This window comes from Balaenoptera borealis (genome assembly GCF_965194805.1).
Source record: "Balaenoptera borealis genome assembly, chromosome: 8".
NCBI lineage: Eukaryota > Metazoa > Chordata > Mammalia > Artiodactyla > Balaenopteridae > Balaenoptera > Balaenoptera borealis.
This window is the reverse complement of record NC_138865.1, coordinates 118,873,508-118,900,502: the sequence shown is the minus strand read 5'-3', so window position 1 is coordinate 118,900,502 and position 26,995 is coordinate 118,873,508. Positions and strand designations below refer to the sequence as shown.

At 52.7% G+C, this 26,995-nt stretch overlaps 1 protein-coding gene across 7 annotated transcripts in view; it reads left to right on the top strand.

Moving 5' to 3' along the window:
- The window catches only part of AK8 (adenylate kinase 8), a 131,812-nt gene that overhangs the window by 14,556 nt on the left and 90,261 nt on the right, over positions 1 to 26,995 (top strand). For 6 of the 7 annotated variants that reach the window (XM_082400804.1, XM_082400801.1, XM_082400805.1 and 3 more), the window contains one exon: positions 7,142 to 7,210. The exons of the other annotated variant lie outside the window; for it this stretch is intronic. In XM_082400804.1, coding sequence (XP_082256930.1) covers positions 7,142 to 7,210 — 69 coding nt within the window. The remainder of the gene's footprint in view (positions 1 to 7,141; positions 7,211 to 26,995) is intronic. 7 annotated transcript variants of the gene reach the window in all.

The following is a 26,995-nucleotide window of genomic DNA, read 5'->3' as shown; positions in this document are numbered from 1 at the left end:
GCCCCTGCACTGCCCTGCCGTCTTGCAGGGGTCAGAGTGTGTGGGCAGGGTTTGGGGGATCCCAGCTTTTGGGGTGGGAATACAGTTTTAGAAAGAAAGTGGCTATCATTTCCTGCAGAAGATGAGCTTTTCAGGGTGGGGGAGGCAGGCTCATTTCTAGGATAAAGATGCTTTTATTAGGGTTAGAAAATTCAACGGCGAGGAGGGCGTTTAAGGAAATTCCTCCTGGGTTTCATTACTCTAATTATCAGCGTATTTCAGACCACATCGAAGTGCTTTCAAGGGTGTCTTGTTGGGGTTCTTTGGTTCGGAAGCGCGGGTGGAGGGAAGATGAAAGGCCGAGGCGTCAGGACTGATCAAGGAGGGAAGGGCTCTGAGGAGCCGGGGCGGGTGCGTGGCCTTGCCGCAGATGCCGCCCGCCCGGCGAGGCCACTCATTAAGTGCTGTCTTTAAAGCATCTGCTGATCTGGAGCCTTTATAGCTCTTTCTGCAGGCAGCAATAATACCTTCAAATACGTAATTTTCTCCTGCTAATCTTGGCTCTGCCCTCCTGTACAGAATTCTCTTATGTAGCGGGTGTTAACCAAGACGCTTCCATCTTCGGAATTTCCAAATGGTTTCTGAAACACTTCCTCATCACCTCCTGTATGCCAAGCACCGTCCTGCGTGCCGTGCCGTGGGAGACCCAGAGATGAGTTCCTTCTCCTCGCCCCTGGGGACTTCTAGCCAGTGGGGGAGACCGAGGGTACCCAACCGAGGGCGCAGGGCCAGAAAGCCCTCATGCAGTCGGTGGCTCGCTTGACTAATTCATTTACTGAGTGTCCTCTGGGCACCTGCTAAGCCCTAGACGTGGCTCTGGGCGGGGAAGAGCATACAGGTTCCGTGGGGAAAGGACATTTCTTTGCAGCAGGAGCTGGATGGAGCTGATTGCTCTAGAGTGTGTTAGAATTTTACTGAAAAAAAAAAAAAAAAGGAAAGAAAAGAAAAGCTTTATTATTGAAATCCCTGCAGGAAGCATATGTATTTGCAAATTTAAAACTGCAGAGTCCGGAGGTGCTCAACCTGAGCAGCACATTAGAGTCACCTGGGCCCCACCAGACTCTTTTAGTCTGAATCCCTGGAAGTGGGGGACCAGGCATCTGCATTTAAACATGCTCCCTAGGGAGTTCTCGTCTGGTCATCTGGGAGCCCAGCCCAGACACCATTCCCCTTTTCTCACAGCAGTTATTACTTTTACAGCACAGTTATTGCTAAATCAAGGTTTCTTTGGAACGCAACTGTTGCGTTAGAGCAGAACTGCCTGTGTTTGTCGAATGAATAAATGAGCCCCACTCTAAAGGCTGCTCAGACCAGAAGGAGCCAAAGCTGGATTCTTCCCAACTTCAGTCCCATGTAAAAATCAAGAACCTGATGTAACATGATGTACCCAAGTGGCCAGTTGTCAGTCACCATTCTTTAACGTCCAAATGACAGCACTCGTGCCCTTATCCTGCCTCTGTCTACACAGGGAGGTGTGGTCCCCTGCAAGCGTTTCTGAGGATTTCCGGCATTGCCCGGTAGTCCTGGCTTCCAAGTCCTCTGGCTTGTCTCCTTCCCCTCCGGCCATTCCATCTCCCACCTGGCTGCTCTCTGTCCTGGGGGCTGTGTTCAGACAGAGCCAGCAGGAGCCCACACACTCTGTCCTTCCCTGTCCGACACCCAAGGCAGTGGTGCGGAATGGTCCCTTTTGGAAGGTTTGGGGCGGGGGAGGATGGGGACAGCCCAGGACGGGGACAGAGAAACCCAAAGACCAGTCTCCGTAGCTCCTTTAAAGTTCGCTGGCCTTTCCCACCACCGGGTCTCCCTTCCCGGCCACCTCCCTCTGCGGGCCCGTCGGTGCCCCGTGGTGGGGTCTCCGCTCTCCCTTCAAAGCCTCATCTCCTGTCCTCTCCCTCCTCTCACCTCCTGTTCCCGTTCCAGGCTCTGCCTGGGCCCTGCCTCTCAGAACCAGGAGAGTCCCTGCCACGTAAACCTGCTCTGATAGCCCCGAGAAGCAGCAGAAACTTTGAAAGGAGAGTTGTCTTTAAAGGATTCTCGGATCAGTTCTTAAGTGAGCGCAAGTCCAAGTAGGGGCCTTCCCTCCCCCACCAGCAGCCCCTCTAGGGAGGCCCCTCCCCTCCTGGCAGACCAGGAGTCTCAACTCTTCCCCTTCCCGCTTTGCTCCAGATGGAAGTTCATACAGTTGATCAAGATGCCCACAACTCCTGAGCAAGCGTTACCCAAAGGTGACACAGCGACGTCAGGGGCCCTGAGGCTGGGGCCTGGTGATGGGACCATCATCCTGTGGAGGAAGCCCAGGCAGGAGAAGCTCAGTGAGGTGCCCGGGGGCCAGAGCCAGGGCTTCAGCCTCCAGGGGCTGCGTCTTCGGGGCAGGGGCGGCACCTCCGAGGTTCGCAGGCCAGCGGTTCTGTCCTGGGCTCAGGCACTGGGAGCTGGGAGGAGAAGAAAGGTCCAAACTGGGGCCAACGCAGCTGATGCTGCCCTTTACGGCAAGGAGGCAGGCTGGCAGTCGCGTTGCCACCGAGTGGGATGCCGAGGGGCCGGGGCCTGCACCTGGGCTGGGCCTTCTAGGTGACCAGCAGGGGCTGCACTGGGCTCCATCCATTTGTTTGTCCCTGATTCGCCCCCAAAAGCCAGGCTCTGGGGGCTGGGGTGGGAGAGCACAGCAGAGCTCGGGAAGGAGGGAGCCTGATTCCTGCGAAGACAGTTTGGCAGGGCTCCGAGCAGCGGTCCCTGGGAAGCCCCCGCTGCTGACGTGACACATCAAAGCTGGCACCGAGACAGCACAGAGGCAGTGAGCGGCGGGGGGTGGGGGTGGGGGGCACTCACGAGGGGCCGCGCTCAAAGTTGCCGGCCTGTCCCCCGCCGCCGCGTGGGCCATGGGGGGCGCCGCGCTCCACCCGGACCTGTCGCCTTTCAACCCGTGTTCTTTGATTGGCTTGCACCCCCCTCGTCCCCCGCGTCCCAGAACCTGTTTGAATGCTGCTTCCCGAATGGGTGATGGCAGGGAAGGGAGAGGAATCTCGGGATGGAAACTGGCTGCACCTGGGGTCGGCGGGGGACACCAGGGGACAGGAAAGGATAGAAGCCATGTGGAGGGAGGTGGCCGGGAAGGGAGACCCGGCGGTGGGAAAGGCCAATCCCTGTTCCCCTTGGCAGCCCCGGGGGTGGGGCGGCTCCTGGGATCGTTGGGCCATATGGGCACCAGCAGGACACTCTCCCTCTCCAGCAACTTCTTCCACGTGGGGTCGGGTCTTGGGTGCTGGAGTTCGCTTAAGTCAGTGGTGCTCCAGGTGTGGTCCCCCGACCAGCACCCTCAGCATCACCCGAAAACCTACGCGAAATGCAGATTCCCAGCCTAACCCGGACCTGCCGACTCGGAAACCCTGGGGCGAGGCCAGTGATGTGTGAGTCAACAAGCTCTTCTGGGGTGCACGTTCAAGTTGAGAGCTCCTGGCTTAAGCAGGAAATGGGCAGAGGGCAGATGTAAGGACACAGAGGTGTCTTAGGAGATTCTGAGACCAGGGCCCAGGTGCCGGCCAGCCTCCCTCTCGTCTCCGGGCTACTCACTCATTCATTCTCTCTCTCCCGCTCACTCTTGCTCTTGACTTTTGCTGTCCACTTCTAGAAGCCATAGTGGCCCCATAACTTTCAAGGGGAGACATTGCAAGTTCCCGTCGGAGGCGCCCCCTCCCTTATCCTCTTGCTGTCTGCTCTTCCTCGTCCAATTCCACATCCTGGAAAAGCCATTCTGGGGCTGAGAGGCCTGGTTTCTCTCTCTCCTTTTGTGCTGGTTTTATTCCCTTATACTCCCCCCGTGCCTGCAAAGTGGCTGCTGCAGCTCCAGCTGTTACATGCTCTCAGCTTCAGATCCAGCAGAAAGCAAGGTTCCTGCCCCTGATGATTGCACTCATGTCCTGGGCCTGACTCTCACTCGCTGGGACTGGGCCTTGGGCAGCCTCTGAAACAATCACAGTGGCCAGGAGTGGGATATGCTGATCAGCTTGGACCAATCAGGGCCCTCCTCTGGATCCAATGGTGGGCTTGACCCCACAGAAACTGTAAAGGCTGAAGGGCAAGACAGTGTGGCCTCAAAGGAACTTTGGGGGACTGTATATTACTGGAGGCGGGGTGTATGGATGCTGGGCAGAAAATAAAAGCAAACACTGGAGTACTGTTACTCATTTCTACTGGTGTAGTGTGTGAGGCCTGAAGAGGGCAAGACCCAAGGTCACCGAGCTGGTTGGAGCTGCAGCAGCCATTATGTAGGCAAGAGGTGGGAGTTTGAACCATGAATGGAGCCAGCCTTGGGCAGGGGTTGGGGGGATGAGCCCTAATGCTGAGGGTGAGTCTCTGCTCTACATAAAAACGCCTGTTCCAGGAATCCCCCACCCCCCAGCAATGGGCCTTAGCATTTGGAATTTATTTTGACTTCCCACATCTTTTATCAGAGATGTGAGTGGGAGTTGGGAGAGATTTGGGCCCCTGGTTGTACACTACAGGGGGAGGTGACACAGACCAGGCATCAGTGGCCCAGTGGGTAGAGCTGCTTCCTCATCCAGATCCTCGCTGAGGAAGGAGGTGCAGGGTTTATTAAGGGGGCCTGAGGGTAACAATTGCCATAGCACCGAGCCCTTGCTGGGGGCCACGCATGTCCCAGGCGTCACGTGTATTACCTCATTTAATCCTCATGGCAACTCTTTGAAGCACTTGGTCTTCGTCTCGTTTACAGACGCGGAAAGTGAGGCTCAGAGCACTGAAGGCACTGTCCCGGGTCACTCAGCGGGTGACCAAGGTCCAAATCATGAGTGCCTGCGTCCCCAGCCAATCCAGTGGTCCCCCAGGGTTCTCCCTGGGAACATTCTTTCCCCACTCGGACCATCCTTCTCCTGAAGCCAGAGAGAACCTCCTGGATCACGGCTCACAGGCCTTCCACCTCCTCCCCCTCTAGCCCCTGGCCCTCCCCTGTGAGCCGGTTCCCGGGACACCCTTCACTGCCACCTCCACATGCCCAAGCCCAGCCTGCTCTTGTCGGGGAACCCATTCAAACGGCTCAAAGAGAAGACAGGTCAGGGTGCTGCCTGTAGAATCCAGGAGAACTCGAGCCCCCGTGGGGATTGGCCTCCTACCTCCCAGCCCTTCTCTGCACATCTGGTACCCAACTCCCTCTCTGGGAATCGCTCTGTGTGCGAACTGACCGAAGCCGGTTCACTGCGCGCAGGTAAACACGGAGGGGGCCGAGTGCTGTCTATTCCCCTGACTCTTGCTCCCAGGACGTAACGAGAGTGAGGCATGGATGGGTTCTGCCACATGCATGGATGCTTATTAAAACGCCATTTCTAAGTCAGCAGCCCCGAGCGTTCCCACAGCCTCTCCCAGAGACTCCGTGATGTCCCAGCTCTCTGTCCCTTTAGGTGCTCCTTCATCACTCCAGGCAGAAACGGCAGCATTCCCGAGGCAGGATCTGGTCACTCTGGACACTGGCTCTAAAATGAGAGGTCCAGACTTTTCTCCAGCATCACTGACGTGTTGCCAGGCCCACCGCTTGCCCTAAGGATACTTTGGGAAATTAGGGAAAGGTGCTCGTCCCCCTGGGCCTACGTGTTCCCCCTTCAGGGTCCCCAGCTTGGCAAAAGGAGTGTAAGGTAGATTTCCCCTGCCCCTCGCCGCACAGCTGGGTGCCTCTGGGCTCCCCTGCTGGGCCGTGGCCCTGAGGGCCCTCACCCGCACCTGGCAGAAGCCCTGCCCCCTCCTGGAGGCTGGTCAGCCCGGACGTAGCTTGGGATGTGTGGCCCGGGGCTGGCCCAGGAGTCTCCCTTGGCCGAGTGTTGGGGCGTTTGGGGAGAAGCACCTGCTTTTAGTGACCAGGGGTCAAGGGCACACCTGGGAGCGGGTTTTCCAGGGGGCATGGGCTCTGGGGCGTTTGAGGTTTTGTTAGAAAGAGCAGAGCCGGTTGTGAAAAATGGGATGTCACTTCCGGTCCGAGAGAGACAGCTGAGAAGAGGGGAAGCAGAAGGAAGGCCACTCTGGGTATCACTCCCGCGTACCCGCCGACCGTTGCTTGTCTGTCCTTCCCGAGCCTGGCCTGCCCGGGTTCAGGTCCTGCCTCTGCTCCTCCCTGGCTGTGTAGCCCAGGGAGGTGACCTAACCTCTCTGGCGCCCAGCTTCCCCATCCGTATGAAGGGGATGAAAGCAGTACAGACAGCACAGAGCTGTAAACGTTGACTGCTGTGGCCTGGCACAGTACGTGGCACCCAGCACACGCTCAGCAGAAGCCACCAGCGTTTTCAGTACTTACTGAGCGAATTAGGGAACATGGAGTTTCGTTAAGTCATCAGTCAGCGGGGGCTGCCTCCACCCCTGACGCTGTTCTGGTGCAGGGGCAGAGGTGTGCTGGTCAGTAGTTCACAACCAGCTCTCTGAGGGAGAACGCCCTCCTTGGTAGCATTTGCCCATTTCCGTGGTACAAATGCCACAGAATACCAGGGCCCACTTCAGGCTACCACCGTGAGGTCACGGAACGTGGGTTTGGGAAGAGATGGGCACCACCGACTCCCTCTCGTACACCATTGCCTGGGGGACAAAGCGAGTAAGACTCAGTCCCTTTCCTCCAGGAACTGTGAAACTTTCTGGGGAGACAGACATGTGAGCAGGCCCCTGGAAGGACGTCTGGTTAGTGCAGTAACAGAGTTTGCCATCGAGGATTATGGCAGCCGCCAACCCAGCCCGGGAAGGGTCAGGGAGGGCTGCCTGCAGGCAGTGGCACTTGGGGCTGAGGCTCAGCGGGAGCCCGGAGTCACCCAGGTGGCGGTGGGGCAGAGCATCGGGGCGGGGGCACAGGAGAAGCCAGAGCATGGAGGTGGGCGCGTGTGCATGTTGCGGGGGTGGTCATCAAAGAGGAGCCCAGGCTGGACGAGGGCAGGGCCGCGAGCTGGGCCTGGGCTTCATGGAGGCCACAGGGCCCTGGTCCGGGACCTGGAGAAGCTTCGTGTCCTCAGGGCCGGGTCCTCGGTTCTTAGCGAGCCCGCTGGCCTGCCAGTCTGTGTCCCTTTGAGCCCCACACGGAAGGTCAGGCTCTCATCCTGTGTCATCTCCCCTGTAGACGTTGCCCAACACGCTGCTCGTCAGACTGATTCAGGAACGCCTGAGGGAAGAGGACTGCGTCAGGCGGGTGAGAAGCCCTGCGTGGAGCCAGCGGGGGCTCCGGGGGGAGGGGGCCTCCTTTACCAGATGAAGGAGGCTGAGGGCCGCGTGTTTATGACCCAGAGCAGAGGTGACCTGCAGAGAAGGGTAAGAACTGAAACTCGGGGAAGGTCAGGCTGTGCACGTGGATTTCACCTTGGATGGAGGAAAAATAACAAGGTGGCATCTGGGGAGCCCATCGGGGTTCCTGTAGGAAAGAGCTGGCCCACCCCACGCGGTCACAGGAGAGCCTTTAATGGAAGGACAGCTGCAGAAGTGGGGAGGGAGGCGCCCCGGACCTGGAGGGGCAGAGGGAGGACTGGGGGGGCCCCGAGCTCTCCTTCCATCCTCTGACCTCTCGTCAGCACTCTCTTCCGCCAGACCCCGTGAAGCCAGAGGGCAGGGGTCCAGGTGAGGCCGTCCGTGGAGGTCAGCCTCCTGGGGCGTGGACGGGGGTCGTGATACTCTGATTTATAAGAAGAAATGTGTATCTGGTCTTCGTCCAATTTATCAGTTGTTTGGGATTTTTTTAGTATTCCATGTTAATTTTTCGCTTGTGTGTTTTACTGTATCTCTTTGTAGGTTTTTTGGTTTTTTTTTTTTTTAGTGGATGACCTAGCGATTACAATATACAAACTTAGATTTCCACAGTCTACTTAGAATCGGTATTTTACCATTTCAGGCAGAATGTGCAATATTGGTCTCTTTCCTCTCTTCTCTTTATGTTGTAGCTGTCTTATGTTTTCATCTATATGCATCAAAAATCTCATCGGGCAAATGTTATAATTTTCGGTCTCAATCATCAAACATATTTTAAAAACTCAAGAGGAGAATAGTTTGTTATATTTATCCAGGTATTTACTATTTCTCTTGTTCCCCCCTGCATTCCTGATGTTCCAAGTGTCCCTTTCTGTCTGAAAAACTTTTTAGCAATTCTTCTAGGGTAGGTATGCCGGCAATGAATTCTCCTGCTTTTCCTTCATCTGAGAATGTCTTTATTTTGCCTTCATTCCTGAAGGATATTTTCTTCTGGATACAGAATTCTAGGCTGACAATTTTTTCTTTCAGCACTTTGCAAAATGTTTCACTTTTAACACTGTGGTTTCTGGTGAAAATCCATAGTCATTCAAACTCATAAATAATATGTCCTTTCTCTCTTGCTCCTTTCAAGATTGTTTTCTTTGTTTGTAATTTTCAGAAGTTTATGATATGTCTGGGCATGAATTTTTTGGGATTTATTCTTTGTGGGGTTCCTTGAATTTATACGTTTATGTTTTTCTCCAAACTTGGGAAGTTTTCAGCCATTGTTTCTTCAAATAAATTCCCACACCATTCTCTTTCTTCTCCCCTCCGAGACTCCACTGGCATGAAGGTCAGACCTTTTGGTGTTCTCTCATGGGTTGCTGAAGCTCTACTGTTTTGTTTTGGGTTTTTTTTTCTATCTTTTTTTCTCTCTGTTGATAAGATTGATAATTTGTATTGAACTAGCTTCAGGCTCATTAAATCTTTTCTCTCTCATCTCCAGGCTACTCTTGAGTCCGTCCAGTGAGTTTTTAATTTTGATTATTGTATTTTTCAGTTCTAAAAATTCCATTTGGTTCTTCTTTCCGTCTTCTGTTTCTTTGCCGAGGATTTCTATGTGTGCATTCGTTTACTGGGAGCTTTGTCATTGTCGTTGTTTTAGTACTAGCTGCTTCACTGTCTTGTCTGACAATTCCAACCCTTGAGTCATGTTGGTAGTGGTGTCTAATGTCCCATCCCATGTGAGCTGAATTTTCCTGGTTCTCCCTGCGCTAAGTAATTTTGTACCCTGAACATTCAAAATATTGCCCTGAGACTCTGGGTCTTGTTTGAATCCTATGGCGAATGTTGATATTTTCGTCTTAGCAGACAATTGATTCAGTTGGGCTCGGGTCGCAAGTTCTAACCACCTTCTCTGGGCTGTGGTTTCCACCTCAGTTCTGTTCGCAAGCCTTTGCAGTGCTGTGTGGTTCTCTACAGCTCTGTGCTGTGTGGGTGCCACTCAGGGGGGCCTGGGCAGCGGCTGTGCTGTAGGTCATTTCTCAGGAAGGCTGGAAGGCTGTTCGGGGTCAGCCCCATGCGTGCACAGCTCGGGGGGGAGCCGGGAGTCCATAAACGACTTCATTTGGTTGCTTTCCTGCGCTCCCCTCCTTGCCGTCTTCTTGGTGACCTCTAGTTCCCTGGTGTCCCTCTATTTGGTCTTTTGGCCAGAAAGCTGGGCCTTTATCTACCTGGCTCTCTCACAGGCTGCCTGTGACAATGCTTGTGACCAGGGCCAAGTGGCGGGAGGACAGTGAGAGGAAAAATTCATGGGGCTTTGCTGCATTTTCTAGGGACTGGAGAGGAAGGGTCCCCTGCGCTGTAAGAGTTTCAGGCCCCCGCAGGCCCCCTTTGTCACGCAGGATGGCCTCAAGGCAGGGGTGCAGAAAAACAGAAAAGAAAAAAAAAACACAGGGAGGTTTCCCCTGCTCTCTCTGCGTGTTGGGAGTCCCCTTCCTTACTGCTCAAGCCAGAAATAGGGGCTCCTGGCCCTGTCTCTGTCCCTCCCTATTGCCCATCTCAGGTTTCAGGCTGCCTGGAGAGACCAGCTCAGGGATACTGGTTTGGTGGGATCTTGAATTTTGATCTTCTTCTCCAATTCACCTACTACTGTATACTTTCTGAGTCCTCTAATAGCCGCCCTTTGCATTCTGTCCGTGCATTGCAGCTGCTTTCAGTGGGGGTGACAGGTTACAGTGGGCTTACCCTGTCCTGCCCAGAACCAGAACTCGTGTGCGCACACACACAGACACGTACACACACTCTCTTGCTTAGAAATTGATTGGGAGGCCCACATCTGGAAAGATGCCCGGGCACCTTCCCAGGGCACTGGTGAAGGAGGGGCAGTTCTCACAGGCTTGCTCTGTGTGGTCCTCAGCCATGTGGGTCTAAATCGCGAGAGAGCCTCAAGTAAGCTGCAGTCTGAGTTTCAAAGTCTGGTCTGAACAGCCTGTTTTCCTCTGACTTCAAATTGTTCCCAGCGAGCTGATTGTCTCCTACCGCCCAGGCCTAGGCAAGCGCCCAGAGCTCAGAGGCCAGGCTACAGCGGGGGGTAGACACATTGTTTTCTGTCCAGGCTAGATAGTAAATACTTTAGGCTTTGCAGACCCTACGGTCTCTGCTGTAGTAAAATGTGAAAGCAGCCATACGTGATATATAAATGAAAAGGCATGGCTTGTTCCAGTAAAACTTTATTTATAAAAACTGGCAGCAGGCTGTAGTTCGCTAACCCTTGTCCTAAATGATACTTTCACATGATGATAAAAACACTTCTACCCTTTCTCTTCAGTTCTAAATAGAAAACAGACTTCCACCTTCCAGCAATGTTAGGAGAAAGGCCACTGAACCACAGACTTCCGTTGTAACCAAGTTCCCTCCTTGTGACCCGGCTCCCAAGCCCCCCGGCCCGATTCCACCCGCTCCAATCAAGTGCCCACTGTAGGCACTGCATTGTCCATCCTGCTGGGACCCTGCCCCCTGCCCCCGCTCATCCTCCTCAATCCCCCATGGGCAGGGTGGTACCCTGGGCCCCAGGCTCACCACCTTCAGCTGGAGACAGAGGCTCATGTGCCCAGAGCAAAGCCACTGGGAAGGCTTGTGATGGGGCCAGAAACACAGTGTGAAGGGAAACCAGGCCCAGGGGAGTCGAGTTGTCCCCGAAGCCTCTCGAGGTGGGGGCGGGGCAGTCGGCGGAGGGGCCGTCTTGGGCAGAGGGGCCAGCAGGCAGACAAGGCAGGGCTGGGAATATAGCTCCCCCGACCCTTACCGCCGCCTTAGTTCAACCAGCCTCAGACCAACTCTTCCTAAAACTGACCCACCCATCGGTCACCCTCTTATCTGGGAAATGGTGAGAGAATCGTTTGTCAGGAGGGGAGGGGAGGGGAGGGCAGAGCACCCTAAGTGACTGGAAACGGGGCGGGACTTTCTCGTACAAAACGCCCTATGCCTTAATCCGTAATTGGTTATGAGTTGCCGAGTCTAATTCAACTCTGGCCTTGCGGATGCCCAGGCAGGAAGCGTTTGGGTCTGCCTTTTGTCTCCTTGCCCTTCAGAGCTGAGCCGTCTCTCCTCTTCACCAGCACTGCTTGTCACATGGCGGGCGTCACTCCTTTGGTATGAGTGCATCCAAGTCACCCAGACCGGAACCCCTCAGCGGGATGGGGGCTGTTTTTTTTAAAAAAATTAATTAATTAATTAATTTTTGGCTGCACTGGGTCTTTGTTGCTGCACGCGGGCTTTCTTCAGTTGGGTTGAGCGGGGGCTACTCTTCGTTGCGGTGTGCGGGCTTCTCACTGCGGTGGCTTCTCTTGTTGTGGAGCACGGGCTCTAGGCACATGGGTTTCAGTAGTTGTGGCACGCGGGCTCAGTAGTTGTGGCTCGCAGGCTCTTGAGCGCAGGCTCAGTAGTCGTGACGCACGGGCTTAGTTGCTGCGCGGCATGTGGGATCTTCCCTGACCAGGGCTCGAACCCACGTCCCCTGCATTGGCAAATTCTTAACCACTGTGCCACCAGGGAAGCCCTGTATTTTTTTAAATTTAAGTATAGTAGATGTACAATATTATATGTTATAGGTGTACAGTATAGTGATTCACAATTTTTTAAAGTTATACTCCATGTATAGTTATTATAAAATATTTGTGATATTCCCCATGTTGTACAATATATCCTTGTAGCTTATTTTATACATAATTGTTTGTACCTCTTAATCTCCTACCCCTATCTTGCCCCTCCCTGCTTCCCTGTCCCCACTGGTTACGACTAGTTTGTTCTCTAAATCTATGGATCTGTTTCTTCTTTGTTATATTCACTAGTTTGTTGTATTTTTTAGATTCCACATATAAGTGATATCATACAGTATTTGTCTTTCTCTGTCTGACTTATTTCACTTAGCATAATGACCTCCAAGTCCATCCATGTCATTGCAAATGGCAAAATTTCATTCTCTTCTGTGGCTGAGTAGTATTCCACTGTATATACACCACATCTTTATCCATTCGTCTGTTGATGGACACTCAGGTTGTTTCCCTATCTTGGCAACTGTAAATAACGCTGCTATGAACATTAGGGTGCATGCATCTTTTTGAATTAGTGTTTTTGTTTTTTCAGGTATACCCAGGAGTAGAATTGCTGGGTTACATGGTACTTCTATTTTTAGTTTTCTGAGACGCCTCCATACTGTTTTCCACAGTGGCAGCACCAATTTACATTCGTGGGGGCTGTATTTAAAAGCACAGCTGGGGGCTTCCCTGGTGGCGCAGTGGTTAAGAATCCGTCTGCCAATGCAGGGGACACGGGTTCGATCCCTGGTCATGGAAGATCCCACATGCCGCGGAGCAGCTAAGCCCGTGCGCCACAACTACTGAGCCTGCTCTCTAGAGCCCGCGAGCCACAACTAAAAAAAATAAATAAATAAAAGCACAGCTGGACACAGCCTTGCCCATCAGCAAATTCAGTGTGCCAAGAGCTCCTGGTAGCAGGATATCACGTGACTGGCTGTGGCCGTGAACAGTGGGCGGGGTGCACGTCCGTCTTCCGTTCCTGCCCCAGGGATGCACTTGCCCTGAGGAACGCGGGCAGCTCGGGAGCCATGGTCACACCCCCGCCAAACAGAAGTCCCGGTGGAGACGGCTCCATGATCTGGCTCAGGCTCAGCAAAGGCAGCAGGGCCTCCCACGCCTAGTCCAGATTCCCTTTCAAGACGCTTAAACCTCCAACCACCCTGTGATCCAGGAGCTTGAGCGGGAACTGCCGGGTCCCAGCTGTTCTGCTCGCAGGGCCTCCCTCACCCTCAAGAGTGTTCGCTTTCACTGACTGCCTTGGTGCAGCAGAGGCCCGGGGCCCAAGCCCCACGGTGGTGATGCAAGAGGCCCTGTGGTTCGGGCAGGCGGGAGCACAGACCCAGCTTCTCTGCTCAGACCTCCCACCAGGCCCTGAGAAAAGCTGGGGGCCCTGGACCAGGCACCACGCTCAGTGCTTCACCCATCCTCACACAGCCCTGTGAGGTCCCTGTTATTATTATTATTATTATCGACCCCATTTTGTAGATGCAGGGCCTGAGAGCGCCCAAAGCCACAGCGCGGAGTGGCAGTGCTGGCCAGCGTGGACCCGGGCCTGTGGAGCACAGGGTGGGCGCTCTGACTGCTGGCCCCAGGCTGTGGGCTGAGGGCTCCGAGGCCGAGCACAGGCCGAGTGTGCCGTGCCCGGCCCAGGTTTGACGGCGCCTCCTTCACCGTCAAATCCAAAGGCATCGCCAGGCTTTGCCGACCCACCTGCCGGAGTTTCCGTTTGTTCATCTGTTTATTCTCTTGTGCAACAAATGCCAAGGCAGTGAGCAAAAGAGTTAAACGCCTGCTATCAAGGAGCACAGATTCTAGCTGTGGGGAGACAGACGATAAACCAAAGAAACAAGTGGGGTGTGCAGTCAGGATGTTAGCTAGAGATGGGCGCCCAGGAGGGTATGCTTCCAGAAAGAGGGCCTGGCAGGGGACTTCCCTGGTGGCACAGTGGATAGGACTCCCCGCTCCCAATGCAGGGGGCCTGGGTTTGATCCCTGGTCAGGGAACTAGATCCCACGTGCATGACAAAACTGAGAGTTTGCATGCTGCCACTAAGGAGCCCACGTACCACAACTAAGAAGCTGGTGAGCCACAACTAAGGAGCCCGCCTGCCGCAACTGAGGAGGCAGCAAGCCGCAACTAAGGAGCCCGCCTGCCGCAACTAAGACCTGGCACAACCTATATAAATAAATAAATAAATACTTAAAAAAAAAAAAAGCGGGCCTGGCAGGTACTCCCAGCAGAGAGGTGTATGTAGGAGGAGGGAGGGATGCCTCTGTGGGACCCTCCCCAACCCACGCCTGCGAGCTGTGTGGAGGGCCAAGGGCCTGTTGGAGGTGGGCAGGGAGGAAAGAAAGGAAGGGAGGAACCACTGTCGTATTACTTATTGGTGACCCTGAACCGACTGGCATGGAAGCCGGGCGTCTGGACCACTGAGTGACCCTAGAGACGCCGTCCTTCCCAATCTTGAAATATTTGGAACAATCTCGTTTTGTGAAAGTTATTTTTATAATTGACTTGCATCCCAAGTCAAATGCTTCCGGAGTGTAAGCATTCAGCCTAGAATTCAGAGGTGTGGAATCGTGAGGTTGGGTGCATCCCACCGGTGAGATAAACCCCCTGGGACTCATGCTGCGAAGATCCAGCCACTGGATCCAGACACAGGAGCCAGCTGGCCTGGGCTGATTTGTTCATATGATTGTCTATTTTAAACTTTTTAATCTCTGTAAGTCACTGAGTCATGGTTTCTGGGGAAAATATGATGACTTTCTCTGTGATTTCAACTGGGCATCCCAGATTTGCCCTCAGTAATCTAGAATAGTCTCTAAACACACATTTAACTTCTGTAAGCCTTTCTTGAGCTTATCTGAAAGCCCAGGTTGCACAGCTCACCTGCAGCACGGACAAAGCGTGAGCCCAGGCATCCCAGGTCCTTGCCGACAGGTACCACCATCCTCAAAATGGTCATAACATTTACGAGCATTATTAATTAATTATATCATAAGGGATATTACTATTAGTCGTATTGTACTATATGACTGTATTGTGCATTATACTTAACACTGTTGGTTGAATTAATACTATTTGTATTAATATTTATCATATTAGTTATCATTATCATTCCTATTTTGATGATGGTGGCAGATGTTGTCTGGACTCCAAACAAAGGCTTGGGAGCCCCGGTCTGGCACTTCGTCCCCTGCACCTCATCGAGAGTACACCATGCAGAGAGGCCGTAATTATTATACTGTTGATGGTGACCACTGATTGGGGGTTTAGGGCTGAGTGCCACGTCAGCGATCTCATTTAATTTGTACAACAACGCAGTGGAGCCTCGCGGCTGTCATCGCCCCTGTTTTAGGGATGTAGCATCTTAAGACTCGCAGAGTCTTGCACAAAGCCCCACAGTCAGTCCCAGAACCAAGATACAAACATGGAGTCATGCTTTTGGCCACTCTGTTCTTGTCTAACCATCACACGCTGTGTGTCTCCAGTGAGCACTTCACTTCCCGGGGTCTCTGTTTCTCTATCCGTAAAACACTGGACTGGGGCTTGAGCACTGGAGCTCCTTCTGGCCTGACATTCTGACTCTGATCGTGTCCAAGCCATTGTTGCCTGCAGAGTAAAGAAATATCTTCTTTAATTTGTTTTAAAATTTCTCTGAGCTTCCAGGGACATCCAGTACCTTTTTCATCTCTTCCCGGTGGAGACAGGATTTCAAGAGTAAGAGATGAGGCTCCTAATTATGTGCTCTGGTTGTTCAGAAACAAAACAAACCCTCATCCAAAATAAACAGGCTTTCTTGCTTTTAGGGAGAAAAATGACACATATGCATATTCATTTATATGGTAATTATTATTATTTAGCTTCGCAGGGACTAGAATTGGTAATTTAGAGCACAAAAAGGAGGCAGGGAATAGTGTTCAGGGAAAAAGAGTGCAATCATAACCCATCAGGATTCTGTAGTTAATGTTGCCTTTTTTCCTTTTCTTTCTTTTTTTTTTTTGGTCTAATGCAATCTCTTTGAAGAACGTCTTTGAAGTGACCATCAAATACATTAGAGAAAGAGAAATGAGCACTTTGTATTGGAATTATCGAAAGCAGGTGGGCGCTACGTTCAGGGACCAACTGGCTTTTCTTTAGGGGCAGCCGAGTTCTTGGAGTCCGGGAGTGCCCAGTTCTTGAGACTACATCTGTAGGGCAAAGGGAAGCTAAGAAGTAAGGCAGGGAGTCCAGGCAATGTGAGGGGAAAGGCTCAGTACTAAAGAGAATCTAAATCTCACCTTCACCATAGTCACTGTTTGCTCTCCATTTTTTTTGGATTACCAAGAATCCCTTTCCCTTCTTTGACACCTAATCCATCTCCCTGCAGCTACCGTGGTCTCTTTCTTCCTAATCCTGTCTTCATATTGCTGCCAGAGAGATTGCGTGAAAAAAATGAACAAATTTATTTCTTGACTGCAGAACATTCATATGGTTCAAAATTCAAAAGGTCCCCAGGTCCCCCTCAAACTCTTGTCCCCCAGCCACTTGGTTCCCTTCCCTGGAACCAAGCTGACCTGGAGTCAGCTGCTGTTAACACTCCCTTGAAAGGACATCCTTCTGAAGAGTATTTGTTACATAGAGAAGCATCTGTCTTTTGAAAACAAATGTCGTGTGTCCCTCCACCGCTGAGCACCTTCCCTGCTTCCCATCCCTCTTGGGGTGCATACTCGAAGCCCTGAGTGAGGGGCCTGGGCCTGGGCGCAGCCCAGCTTCCTCCCTCTGCCTCTCTCATCGGTGCCCTCTGCCTCTCAGACCTCCTCCAGCTTCAGCTGCACTTGCCCCGTGCAGGGCCTGTGCAGACCCTGGAGGACAGAGCCTGAGGGGACTCCCAATGGTGTCCCTCCTCCTGGTGTCCACACCTTGGAAAATCCTCTCCCCTTGCATGGGGGCAGGACCAACAGAATGGGGCAAAGGTAACGAGGATCCGCTCTCATGATTACACTGCATTATGTAGGACTTCATCTTAGCGGACCAGAGAGAGAGATGCTCCTTGCCGGCTGCCGTGTTGGAGAAGCCTGTGTGGTCTGCCTGGAGGACCCCCCAGCCCCCAGCCTCCAGCCAGCAGGGAGCGGGAGCCCGCGGTCACAGAGCACGTGGGAGGACATTCTCCAACAACCCGAGCGAGCGTGAAAGCAATTCTTCCTCAGTTGAGCCTCCAGATGAGAGCGCAGCCCCGCTGACACCTTGATTGCTGCCCTGTGAGACCCCAGCAGAGAACCCAGCTCAGCAGTGCTCGGACTCCCGACCCATGGAAACCATGAGATCAACGTGTGGCTTTAAAGCCACTACGGTTGTGATCATTTGTTATGAAGCAATAGAAAACTAATACACACATGCTCTTCTCACTGAGATACCCCACCCCTCCTGTCCCATAGCCCTTAGTCTCAGGTTGAAGTCACTTCTTCACGGAGGCCCCCTGACCTCGCCCAGCCCCAGGGAGGATGGGTTTCCTGTTACCCCAGTTCATAGCATCCTGCTGTCCTCTGTGAATTCTGGGAGGGCAGGGGCCCCGTCTGTCCCATTCACTGCTGAATCCCCCAGCATCTCACATGGTACCTGGCACGGACTCCAAGCTCAGGAAATATTTATGAAGTGAATGAATGAATGAATGCCGTTCAGATAATTCCCCAGTCTGCACCACCATGGCCATGAAATCCTTTGCCAACTTGCTATTGGCCCAAGGAGGGGTAGGTGTTTAAAATCCATCACGACTGCTCGATGGAATCTGAACATCCTAATGACGGTTTCGACCATAGGAACAGATTTGTCCTAAGGCGTCTCTGGGGAGAATTTTTGGGGGTGTTGCCCTGGCTTTTTCTGAATTGTGGAGATCCACTTAGTGACTTTCCCCATCACATCTGAAGATTATTTTCCATTATCAGTGTTTTCAATGTTCTCATTTGGCCTTGGTCTCCTATAGCTTGATCAAGTTCAACCACTGCACCCAGGGGTGGCCATGCACACCAGACCCGGGGTTCCAGTGTTTGGGAACCTGTCTTCCAACTGGATCTTGTTGCCCTATGTCAAGACTACCTGTGCCCTTCTCCTTCATTCCTTTAACTGACTGTAACAAGAATCAACCACCAGGACAGTTGATTTTAAAGTATTAAATAACAGCATTTCATAGAAGTCACTGTGCCTTGTGGATGAATTCCAATTTGTCTCATCAACTTTTTTTAAAACATTGTCTTGAGAACTATTCCTACCTGAAACCTTTTATGAAAGGGGAAACTGAGGTCCAAATGGAGGAAGGGACTTAGCCTAGGTCAGGGGACCAGCGGGCCAGGACAGGTGTGAACTGCCACCACCCCTGGCTGCCAGGCCCGGCTTCAGCCCGGGACCCCGTGATCCTGTGCCATCCCTTTGACAAAGGTATCTCTGCATCACCAGGACCAGGCCGATTGGAATGTCACAGGCAGGGACTGTCAGGCTAAGAGAGACAGAAGAAATGTTTCCGTGTATGGTCGGCCACCTCGCCCAGCTGTGGGGAGGAAGCAGCTGTGCCCAATTACGATGGCTTGTCAGGCGCTGGGAGTTTCACCCCCCGTGAAAAGTCAGAGGCCTCCACGGATGGCTCGTGTCTGCCCCTGCTGGCCTGTGCCATCCCTCGCACATCTGGGCTGGTGGGCGGCAGCAGGACCTGGTGGGAGAGCTGGGCGGGCCTCGGTGCGGCTCGGTGTGGGCGCCCGGGGATTGCAGGCAGGCCTCGGGGGCTCTGGGGTGCGCAGCGCATCGTACAAGCACCGTGCCTGGCCCTGAGGCCCACTAGACAGGGTTACCCCGCTTTCCCATGCAAAGTGAGCCAAGTGAGAGCAAACCAGGATCACTAACGGGTGGGGGAAGCCTGCTGCCCCCATGGGCCTCCCTGTGTGTTAGGCAGGGGTCCTGTACCCTCCGGGGTTGGCTCCTGACCCGCCAGCGAGCCCACAGCATGCTTTTGGAATCATTGCTCCAGTGCGTTCTGGAACATCCCGTACCTGCATGGATGAGAGTTAGCAGTCTTTTTTTTTTTTTTATATTTATTGTATTTATCCATTTGGCTGTGCCGGTCTTAGTTGCAGCATGTGGGATCTTAGTTCCCTGATCAGGGATCGAACCCAGGCCCCCTGCTTTGGGAGCGTGGAGTCTTAACCACTGCGCCACCAGGGAAGTCCCAGCAGTCTTTTAATTGTAGTGCCTGGAGGGAAAAACAATGAAATTTCAAAACTAGCTGGAGCCTCCCCGGCCCTGGCTTCTGTCCATTGGCCTTGGCTTTTCTTTCCTTCTGTGAGCGTCCCCTTGGGCTGGAGTTCACTGCTCCGGAGGTTAGGGCTGGTTCTTGCCAGGTGTAAGGCAAGAAGCCCCTGCAGGCTGAGCCGGGCCGTCGGCAGCGACCTTCAGTGTGGCCTAGGCAGGGATGGGCACGCTCGGCGCCCACGTGGGAGTCGGCGCCCTCCTCGGCCGTGCTCTGTGTCGCAGCGCCTCTCCTTTCTGTTTGCCAAGCCAGCGTGCTCGGAGTGCCACCCACCCGAGCGGATAACACAGATTCACCTGCTGCGCCCGTGTCCCCCGGGGCGGCCCGGCAGAGGCCTGCGGGGGGACGCCGCCCCAGCCTGCGCTCAGGGTGCTGAGTTCTAACCGTCTCCTCATCCCCAGCCGCTGGTCAGGAAGTCTTCCCAACGCCTCCACAAAAAGCAAAGGCGTGAAAAACGGAACGTTTCCCCGGAGACCTGTGGTTACTTAAATGGGATGCAAGCAGGCCCCTCCTTCAGCGAGTTCAGAAAATATCAACCCACCCCATGACTCGTCAGGCCTGAGACTGTGGTGAAGATCAGAAGAATAAAAATCGTGTGATACCGTTTACATGTGGAATCTAATAAAAAGTGATACAGAGGAACTTATTTACAAAGCAGAAACCGACTCACAGACTTCGAAATCAAACTTATGGTTACCGAAGGGGAAACGTGGGGTGAGGGAGGGATAAATTAGGAGATTGGGATTAACATATACACACTACTGTATATAAAATACATAACTCATAAGGATCTAGTGTACAGCACAGGGAACTCCACTCAATGTTCTGTAATAACCTATATGGGAAAAGAATCTGAAAAAGAGTGGATATATGTATATGTGTAACTGATTCACCTTGCTTACACCTGAAACTAACACAACATTGTAAGTCAACTATACTCCAATAAAAATTTAAAAAACAAAACACCGAAGGCCAGCACTAAGCCCAGCACAGGTGCTGGGGAGCATTACGGGTCCATTGAGGTAAAGGTACCAATAGTTGTTAACCAACCTTGACCGGCACATGGTGCAAGTCACTGCCACGCTCGGAGGCACTTTCTGGTGAGATCCGCACAGCTGTCCTGCGAGGTTTTCAACAACCAAGACTTAACAGGCACCTACTGTGTGACAGGGACCATTCTAGGTTGTGTGAGGGACAAAACAGAACGAAGGAAACAGAGTGCCCGCTTTCACGGGCCCGTGGCTAGTGGTGCAGGTAGGCATTTAGCCCTGTGATTCTCCCACTTTACAGAAAAGGAGGCTGCAGTGCCGGAGCCCCGCTGCTGACCCAAAGGAAGGATACGTGTGTTGCCTGAAAAAAGAACTGCTCTTCCAGAAATCCAGCAAGTTCCAGTGTCTGGCACCACGTCATCTCCCTCCTTGAGCTGCAGAACGACATCACCAAAGGCAAAACTTTGACCACGTCCCCAGCTTGCTAAGTCAGGGAGAAGGTCTCCGAGGCACCCTGGAAGGGGGTTGTTCCCCCACCACCTCCCGTGATCAGTGCAGGCTAGAGGTGTTTCCTTTACAGAAAATGCAAAGTGAGACTTTGCGTTCACAGGTTAACTTCTTTTTTATCTCATTTCATATCGTGGAGATGCTCCATTACTTCATGATAAAGGAGGTGTCGCTGGAGCACACTTCTGACTGTGGAACCGAAAGTCTAACATTTACTTGGCAGGTTTCTAGACTCTTGTTTACTTTTTCCTGTCTGGTCACAGATTGACACGTCCCCGCCTGTAACGGGAGTGAGTATTTTATAGTGGAAACACTAACGGAACGCAGGAGCCTGATTCTGGTCTACAGAACCCCCTGCTGTTTGTTTTACTTCTCCTGGCGGCGTCACTGGGCTGGCATGAATTACGCAGCTCTCATCCTCTGATGGTGGGAACACGGGATTTTCTTGCCGTTGTTCTGACACTCGCGGGTTTGTAGATGTCAATCGCATCCTCTGAGGAGTGCGGGTTTATTGATCAACAGCTCTGCTGAGGCCCGGGGCTGTGTGTTCCTCTAACACAAATGCAGTCAGGATGGCTGGGCATCTGGAGGGGAGGTCTGAACTCCACTCGGAGAACTGAACGGCATGCGTCACGGCGAGGCAGGGCTCTGCGGGCCGGGCTGGAGGCCGTGAGTACCCCCTTGTGGGTCCCTCGTTTGTGGGTGTTTCTGGACCCTGCGGTGTGGTCTCGGGCTTGTTCATGGCATGTGTGGCCCACTTATCTGCTGGCTAAGCAGCAGGCACCCCGGGTGCTCTGTGGGCAGCAGATGCCTGGGATGCCCTTAGGATCCTTCTCACTGCCGTCGGGGAGGGAAAAGAGATGGCTGGAATGCAGGACAGAGCCCGATGTTCGAGCCACTGTAAATGGGCTTCGGAGCAGCAGAGAGCGCTGGAGAGGCCCAGTGATGTTGGAGACCGCATTGGACTCAGAACCACCAACCACGTCACCCTTGGCAGGTTGAGGTCGGATCCAGGGGCCGGATCAGAGACCTGCCTCCCGAGAGCTGGAAACGCCCACCAGGAGGACGGAACAGAGGGGCATCCTCAATCCCCCATTCCCAGGCTCTTGGTGTGGCTTAGTTTTGCAGCTAGCTGTCAACCGTGAAAACATGGCGCGTGCCAGAGACCGGAGACGGTCGCAGCTGCCGTTCTCCAGCACCTGCAATTGGCCAGGCCTCGAGCTGCATGCTCACCACTGCACCTAACCTTGAACACCAGGAAGTGTGGGCCCGTCAGCATTAGCCCTACTTTGCAGATAAGGAGATTGTTAAACAGTTGGTATGTGGGGGTCTGGGGGGGTCCCCTTGTAGCTTAATACCGTCAGTCAGTGGGATTTGAAAGAACTGTGGAAACTAAAGTGGATGATTTTTAGCTATAATCTGTAACATATTAACTACCCCCAATTTTAATTACAAACCTACTACCTATAATATTAATTATAAATGAGAGTATTGGTTAGAATACCAGAGCAAGCGTATATATATATTTTGGCGTGCCTTTTATTTGTTGAGACTGCGTGGAATTCACTAGTCTTTAGACTGATGTGTTCTCATTCTCTGAACACGTAATCGATCCTCTCACGTTGCGCTTTCCACAGCTGGTCAGGTTGGGTTTTTCCTGGAGCAGCGCTGTGGTGTCTAGCCTCTGGCAGCAGGAGACCACAGGCCCGAGTTGAGATGAGCTTAGGAAGATGTGGAAAGCGGTCCCGGCCTCCGGGTGGGCTGAGAGTGAATGTCCCCAGGGAACTGAGCCCGCAGGAGAAGGCTGTTTTGACTGGGAGAGAGGGAATGAAAATGGGATGTGTTTCTGAAAGAAATGACCCAGACACGCCAGGGATAGCCGGAGAGAGGGAAAGTGACCAGTGGTGGCCAGCACCCACCGAGGGAGGGGATGGAGGGACAGCTGTTCCTGGGGAAGGTGAGGCCCAGAGCGTCCCCCAGACTACTGCCCACCTTTTGGGGCCTGAAACGGCAGCCTTGTAAAGTCAGCCACTTGGAGATTCAGCCTCTTTCGGTCCTGCGGAAATGCAAATGCCCTTGCACCGCAGACGGTTCTTAGGAGAGAGAAAGGCACCGGCGTCTGTGAGGCGCCTGCTTTGGGTCAGGAGCTTTGTCATCACACTTGTTATCAATAATCTTATGCAGTCATTGCAGGGATTTTCTCTTAGGTGGGTCTGACTGCCCCCATTTTACAGACTAAGACTCAAGGCTTAGGTGATTGACGATCGCAAGACTCCAGAGTTGTGACCCAGCCACAACTCTGCCGATGGCCAGTGCTTTCCCTGCACCAGGGCCCGATGGACAGGTGTGGCGGTCCCAGGATAAGGCGGAGAGAGCACCAGCTTGAGGAGGAGGCGTGAATCAACAGGCTGGCTGCTTGGCTTTGAGCCGTGCCAGGCTCAGTGGATTTGGAATGGAGAGAGAGGAATGCGGTCTGAGAAACCATCGGGTCAGTGAACTCGGGCCATTGCAACCTCTGAGAGTGAGGCCAGGAGCTCTGGGCTGACGTGTGTACCCAACTCAGACCCAGCACTTGACCTTCAGTGTGTACTTCGGAATTCCCTGGGAGAAGAGTCATTACAGGTGTTGATCAGACCCAGGTAGCTTGTCAGCGGCCCCCAAGGTCTGCCCCCACTGCCTACGGGGGTTTCCCCCTTCTTTTCATGATTTCGGGAGCTGGCAGAATTTCACAGGAGAATCAGGCTGCATGATTGCAAGTAAATTATCATGTTTTAATGTGCAAAGACCCTTAGAGGCAGGGCAGTCCCTCGTCCTGGTTGATGCCTATTTTCCCTGCATAATTATGAATAGCTGTTCACTCTTAAAATGTCTTTGTTAGACCATAAATGTCTTTGCTAGAAGTTGCCTGGTCCAATCCTCTCGTTTTACAGATGAAGTTCAGTGCCTTGCACAAGTCAAATGGCCAATTAGGAAAGAGTCCTAAGTAACAGAGTTGGGTCAGCCAGACTTGGGGGGGGGGTAGTTGGTTACATGAACCAGTGACTGATCACCCCCAGGTGCTATCTATTGGACAAGCCCCCAAACCCAGGGCTTCTGAACTTTTCAATATGAAAGAACAGTGTACCACACACAGTGGTGGATAAATACGCCAATGAATTGATGAATGGATGAATGAATGCACCCCAGGTCTCCCTGTGGAAATGCCCACCCCACTGTAAAAGCATGATTGTTGTTTCCCATGTGCTGGACCCAGGCTGGCAGCCCAGGTGGCTCCTGACAGTGGTTTCAGAGGAGCAAACTCCCTGGGCAGGCTCCTGGGCAGGCACCGGATAACGTATGAGCACGCTGGAGCGGGTGTGCGCCAGCCCACGACTCGCTAGGCTCCCTCACTTTTACCGAAATGTGTTTTTCCCACGTCCTCGTTGATTAGAAAGCTTTCCTCAGTTCACATCTGGGATGCCAGTTACTGCTCTTTCCAAGAGATTGCCATTTTTTTTTTTTTTTTTTAATCTTTTGGCCGTACCATGCAGCATGTGGGATCTTAGTTCCCCGTCCAGGGATCGAACCCGTGCCCCCTGCATCGGCAGTGTGAGGTCTTATCCACTGGACCACCAGGGAAGTCCTGAGATTGCCTTTTGAAATGAATTCTTTATATTCAGTTCTACAGTCTTTCTTTTTTTTAAGATTTTTTTTTTCTTTTTTTGATGTGGACCATTTTTAAAGTCTTTATTGGATTTGTTGCCATATTGCTTCTGCTTTATGTTTTGGTTTTTTGGCCCTGAGGCATGTGGGATCTTAGCTCCCTGACCAGGGATTGAACCTGCACCCCCTGCATTGGAAGGTGAAGTCTTAACCACTGGACCGCCAGGGAAGTCCCTTAAGTTCTACAGTCTTAAGTGGGGTTCCTTCCTGGCAGGAGGTAGAGGAAAAGAACAGAGTTCACCTTGCTCAAAAGTATAATAATGATAAAACCAGTTAACATGGACTGTGTCATTTCCCCATCGCCAGGCACTGTGCTCGTTTTGTTGTCGGTTATGTGTGTGTTTGTTTATGGTCCTCATTTAATCGTCCCAGCAGCTGTGGGGTAGATTGCTGTCAGTGTCCCCGTTTTGCAGAGACGGAGAACGAGGCCCCAAGGGACTGAGTCCCTGGTTGAAAGTCCCACGGCTGGCAGTGGCACAGGCTGATTCCCAAGGCCCTGATCTTCACCAGCGTGATAAACTGACACCCTAACAGACTAATCTTGTTTCTGAAGAGATGGGTCTACACCACAGACATGCTCTAAAGTGTTTGGAAGGAATGGACCCATTAACTGGACGTTGCTGGATTATCCATTTCTTGTGCTTTCAACCAGAGGCCACTGTGTCTGAACCTGGGAACTAGACGTGATGCCGTGAAACACGTTATCTCTGCGGTTGGTCATCTCGGCATCGCCCAGCCTCGGAGCTGGGGTGGGACTGGTCCGCTGGGGACGGAACAGTGTGTTTTTCTGACTGTATCTTCCTCTGCAGAGCGGCCCCACAGACATTTTATATGAATTTGACTTTAAAACATTTTTTAGCTATTTGGGAATGAATAAAAAGCCACTTAAACATTCACATTCGTGCTTTACCAAATTTTAACACCCTGGAGATCAGTGGCTTCTAACCTGCCGACCTAGGAATACGGATTTTCCCACATTCACCTTTGTATAGAAAAACGTCAGGCCTGTGTCCACTGATTTGCTAGCAAGGGTGAAACTTGGCACTGTCAGTTGTTTAGAAACATCTCTCCTGCCCATCTCAGCCTGTCTGGGCACGTGCGTTTTTGGGCTGTGCGCAGGGAACGGCCAGGCAAAGCCTCGGCAGGGTGGCAGAGCCGGTGTGCAGGCGAGTTACGGAGTATCTCATCCTGCTGCAGCGTGTGCTTGAACGTGGTCAGGAATGCCAGCAGGTGTTGCCTATCGTTTGAGATGAAACTTCAAAGTAAAACTTCCCGCTAGTCACCTTTCAGATGAGTTGCATGTGGAAGGCGTCCTAAGATGCCACGGCAGGCTAAGACTGTTTCTGTATGAACAAAAGGAACCAGTACTGGGGCAATTTGATGTCAACATTTTTTTGTATTCATCCAAATTGTTCTCACCGATTGTCTTGAAACACATCAATTTCCCAAACTTGATCTTTTTTTTAATAGATTTATTTATTTTTTATTTATTTATTTTTGGCTGTGTTGGGTCTTCGTTTCTGTGCGAGGGCTTTCTCTAGTTGCGGCAAGCGGGGGCCACTCTTCATCGCGGTGCATGGGCCTCTCACTATCGCGGCCTCTCTTATTGCTGAGCTCAGGCTCCAGATGTGCAGGCTCAGTAGTTGTGGCTCACGGGCCCAGTTGCTCCGCGGCATGTGGGATCTTCCGAGACCAGGGCTCGAACCCATGTCCCCTGCATTGGCAGGCAGATTCTCAACCACTGCGCCACCAGGGAAGCCCCCAAACTTGATCTTTTAATATGCATTTCTTTTCTGGCCGATAAAAATCTCCCGTTTTTTCCCTCTTTTATATGTTGGGAAACCGTATAACGTTTCATCAGAAAAAAGCGAGGGAGGTGGCGGCCCATGATGCATCTTGTGATGTGTCTCCTGGTTCACACTCTGAGCTGAGTGAGTCTGATCGAATCCAAACCTTCAGCCTCAGTCTGCCTCCTTGGGACGGTGAGGAATCAGCATTCGGCTCCGGGGGACGCCTGGGATGGAGGCTCCAGAGGCTGCAGTTGGAGCCGGGAGCTGGATCAGGGGGTCCTAGGGAGACCTGCCCAGGGGAGCACCCCGCTCTGGCCTTTGGAGGAGAGGGGAGGAGACAAGGGGCACCGCATCAAACAGGCAGGGGGCCCGGAGGGCAAGGGTCCTGCAGTGTGCAGTCGCTAACCGCGCTTTAACAACAGTCAGGAGGGCAGAAGAGGCCATTGTCACACAGAGCGGGCCGCCCACTCGGCCCCCAGCAGCACTCTGCTGGGCCTCGCCGCGTTCCCTAGGCTGGCTGGCTGCTCTTCTTTCCCTTTTTTTCATCTGTGACATCTGCTCGGTGCTTGTCCCTCCTGTGATACCGTACCCCTCGCAGCTGTGCAGACCTCCAGCTCTGCGCCGGTGCAGGGAGTGCCCTGAGCATACGGCCTTTTTGATGTGTGATACAACAGAGCCGAGCCACACGGGTACGGCGCGCGACGGCAGCAGAATATCAATTAACCTGCCCTGAACAAAGCTGCAGCTCCAGAGTGGAATCGACATTTCACTGAAGTGTCAGGAAGATGGATAATGTATTCTAATTAGGGACTGACTGCTATCTCCGCATGCAGCCAGCCGTTCCTGGAAGTCAGAACCACGACCCTCGCGATGCACCTCACCAGCGTCCCA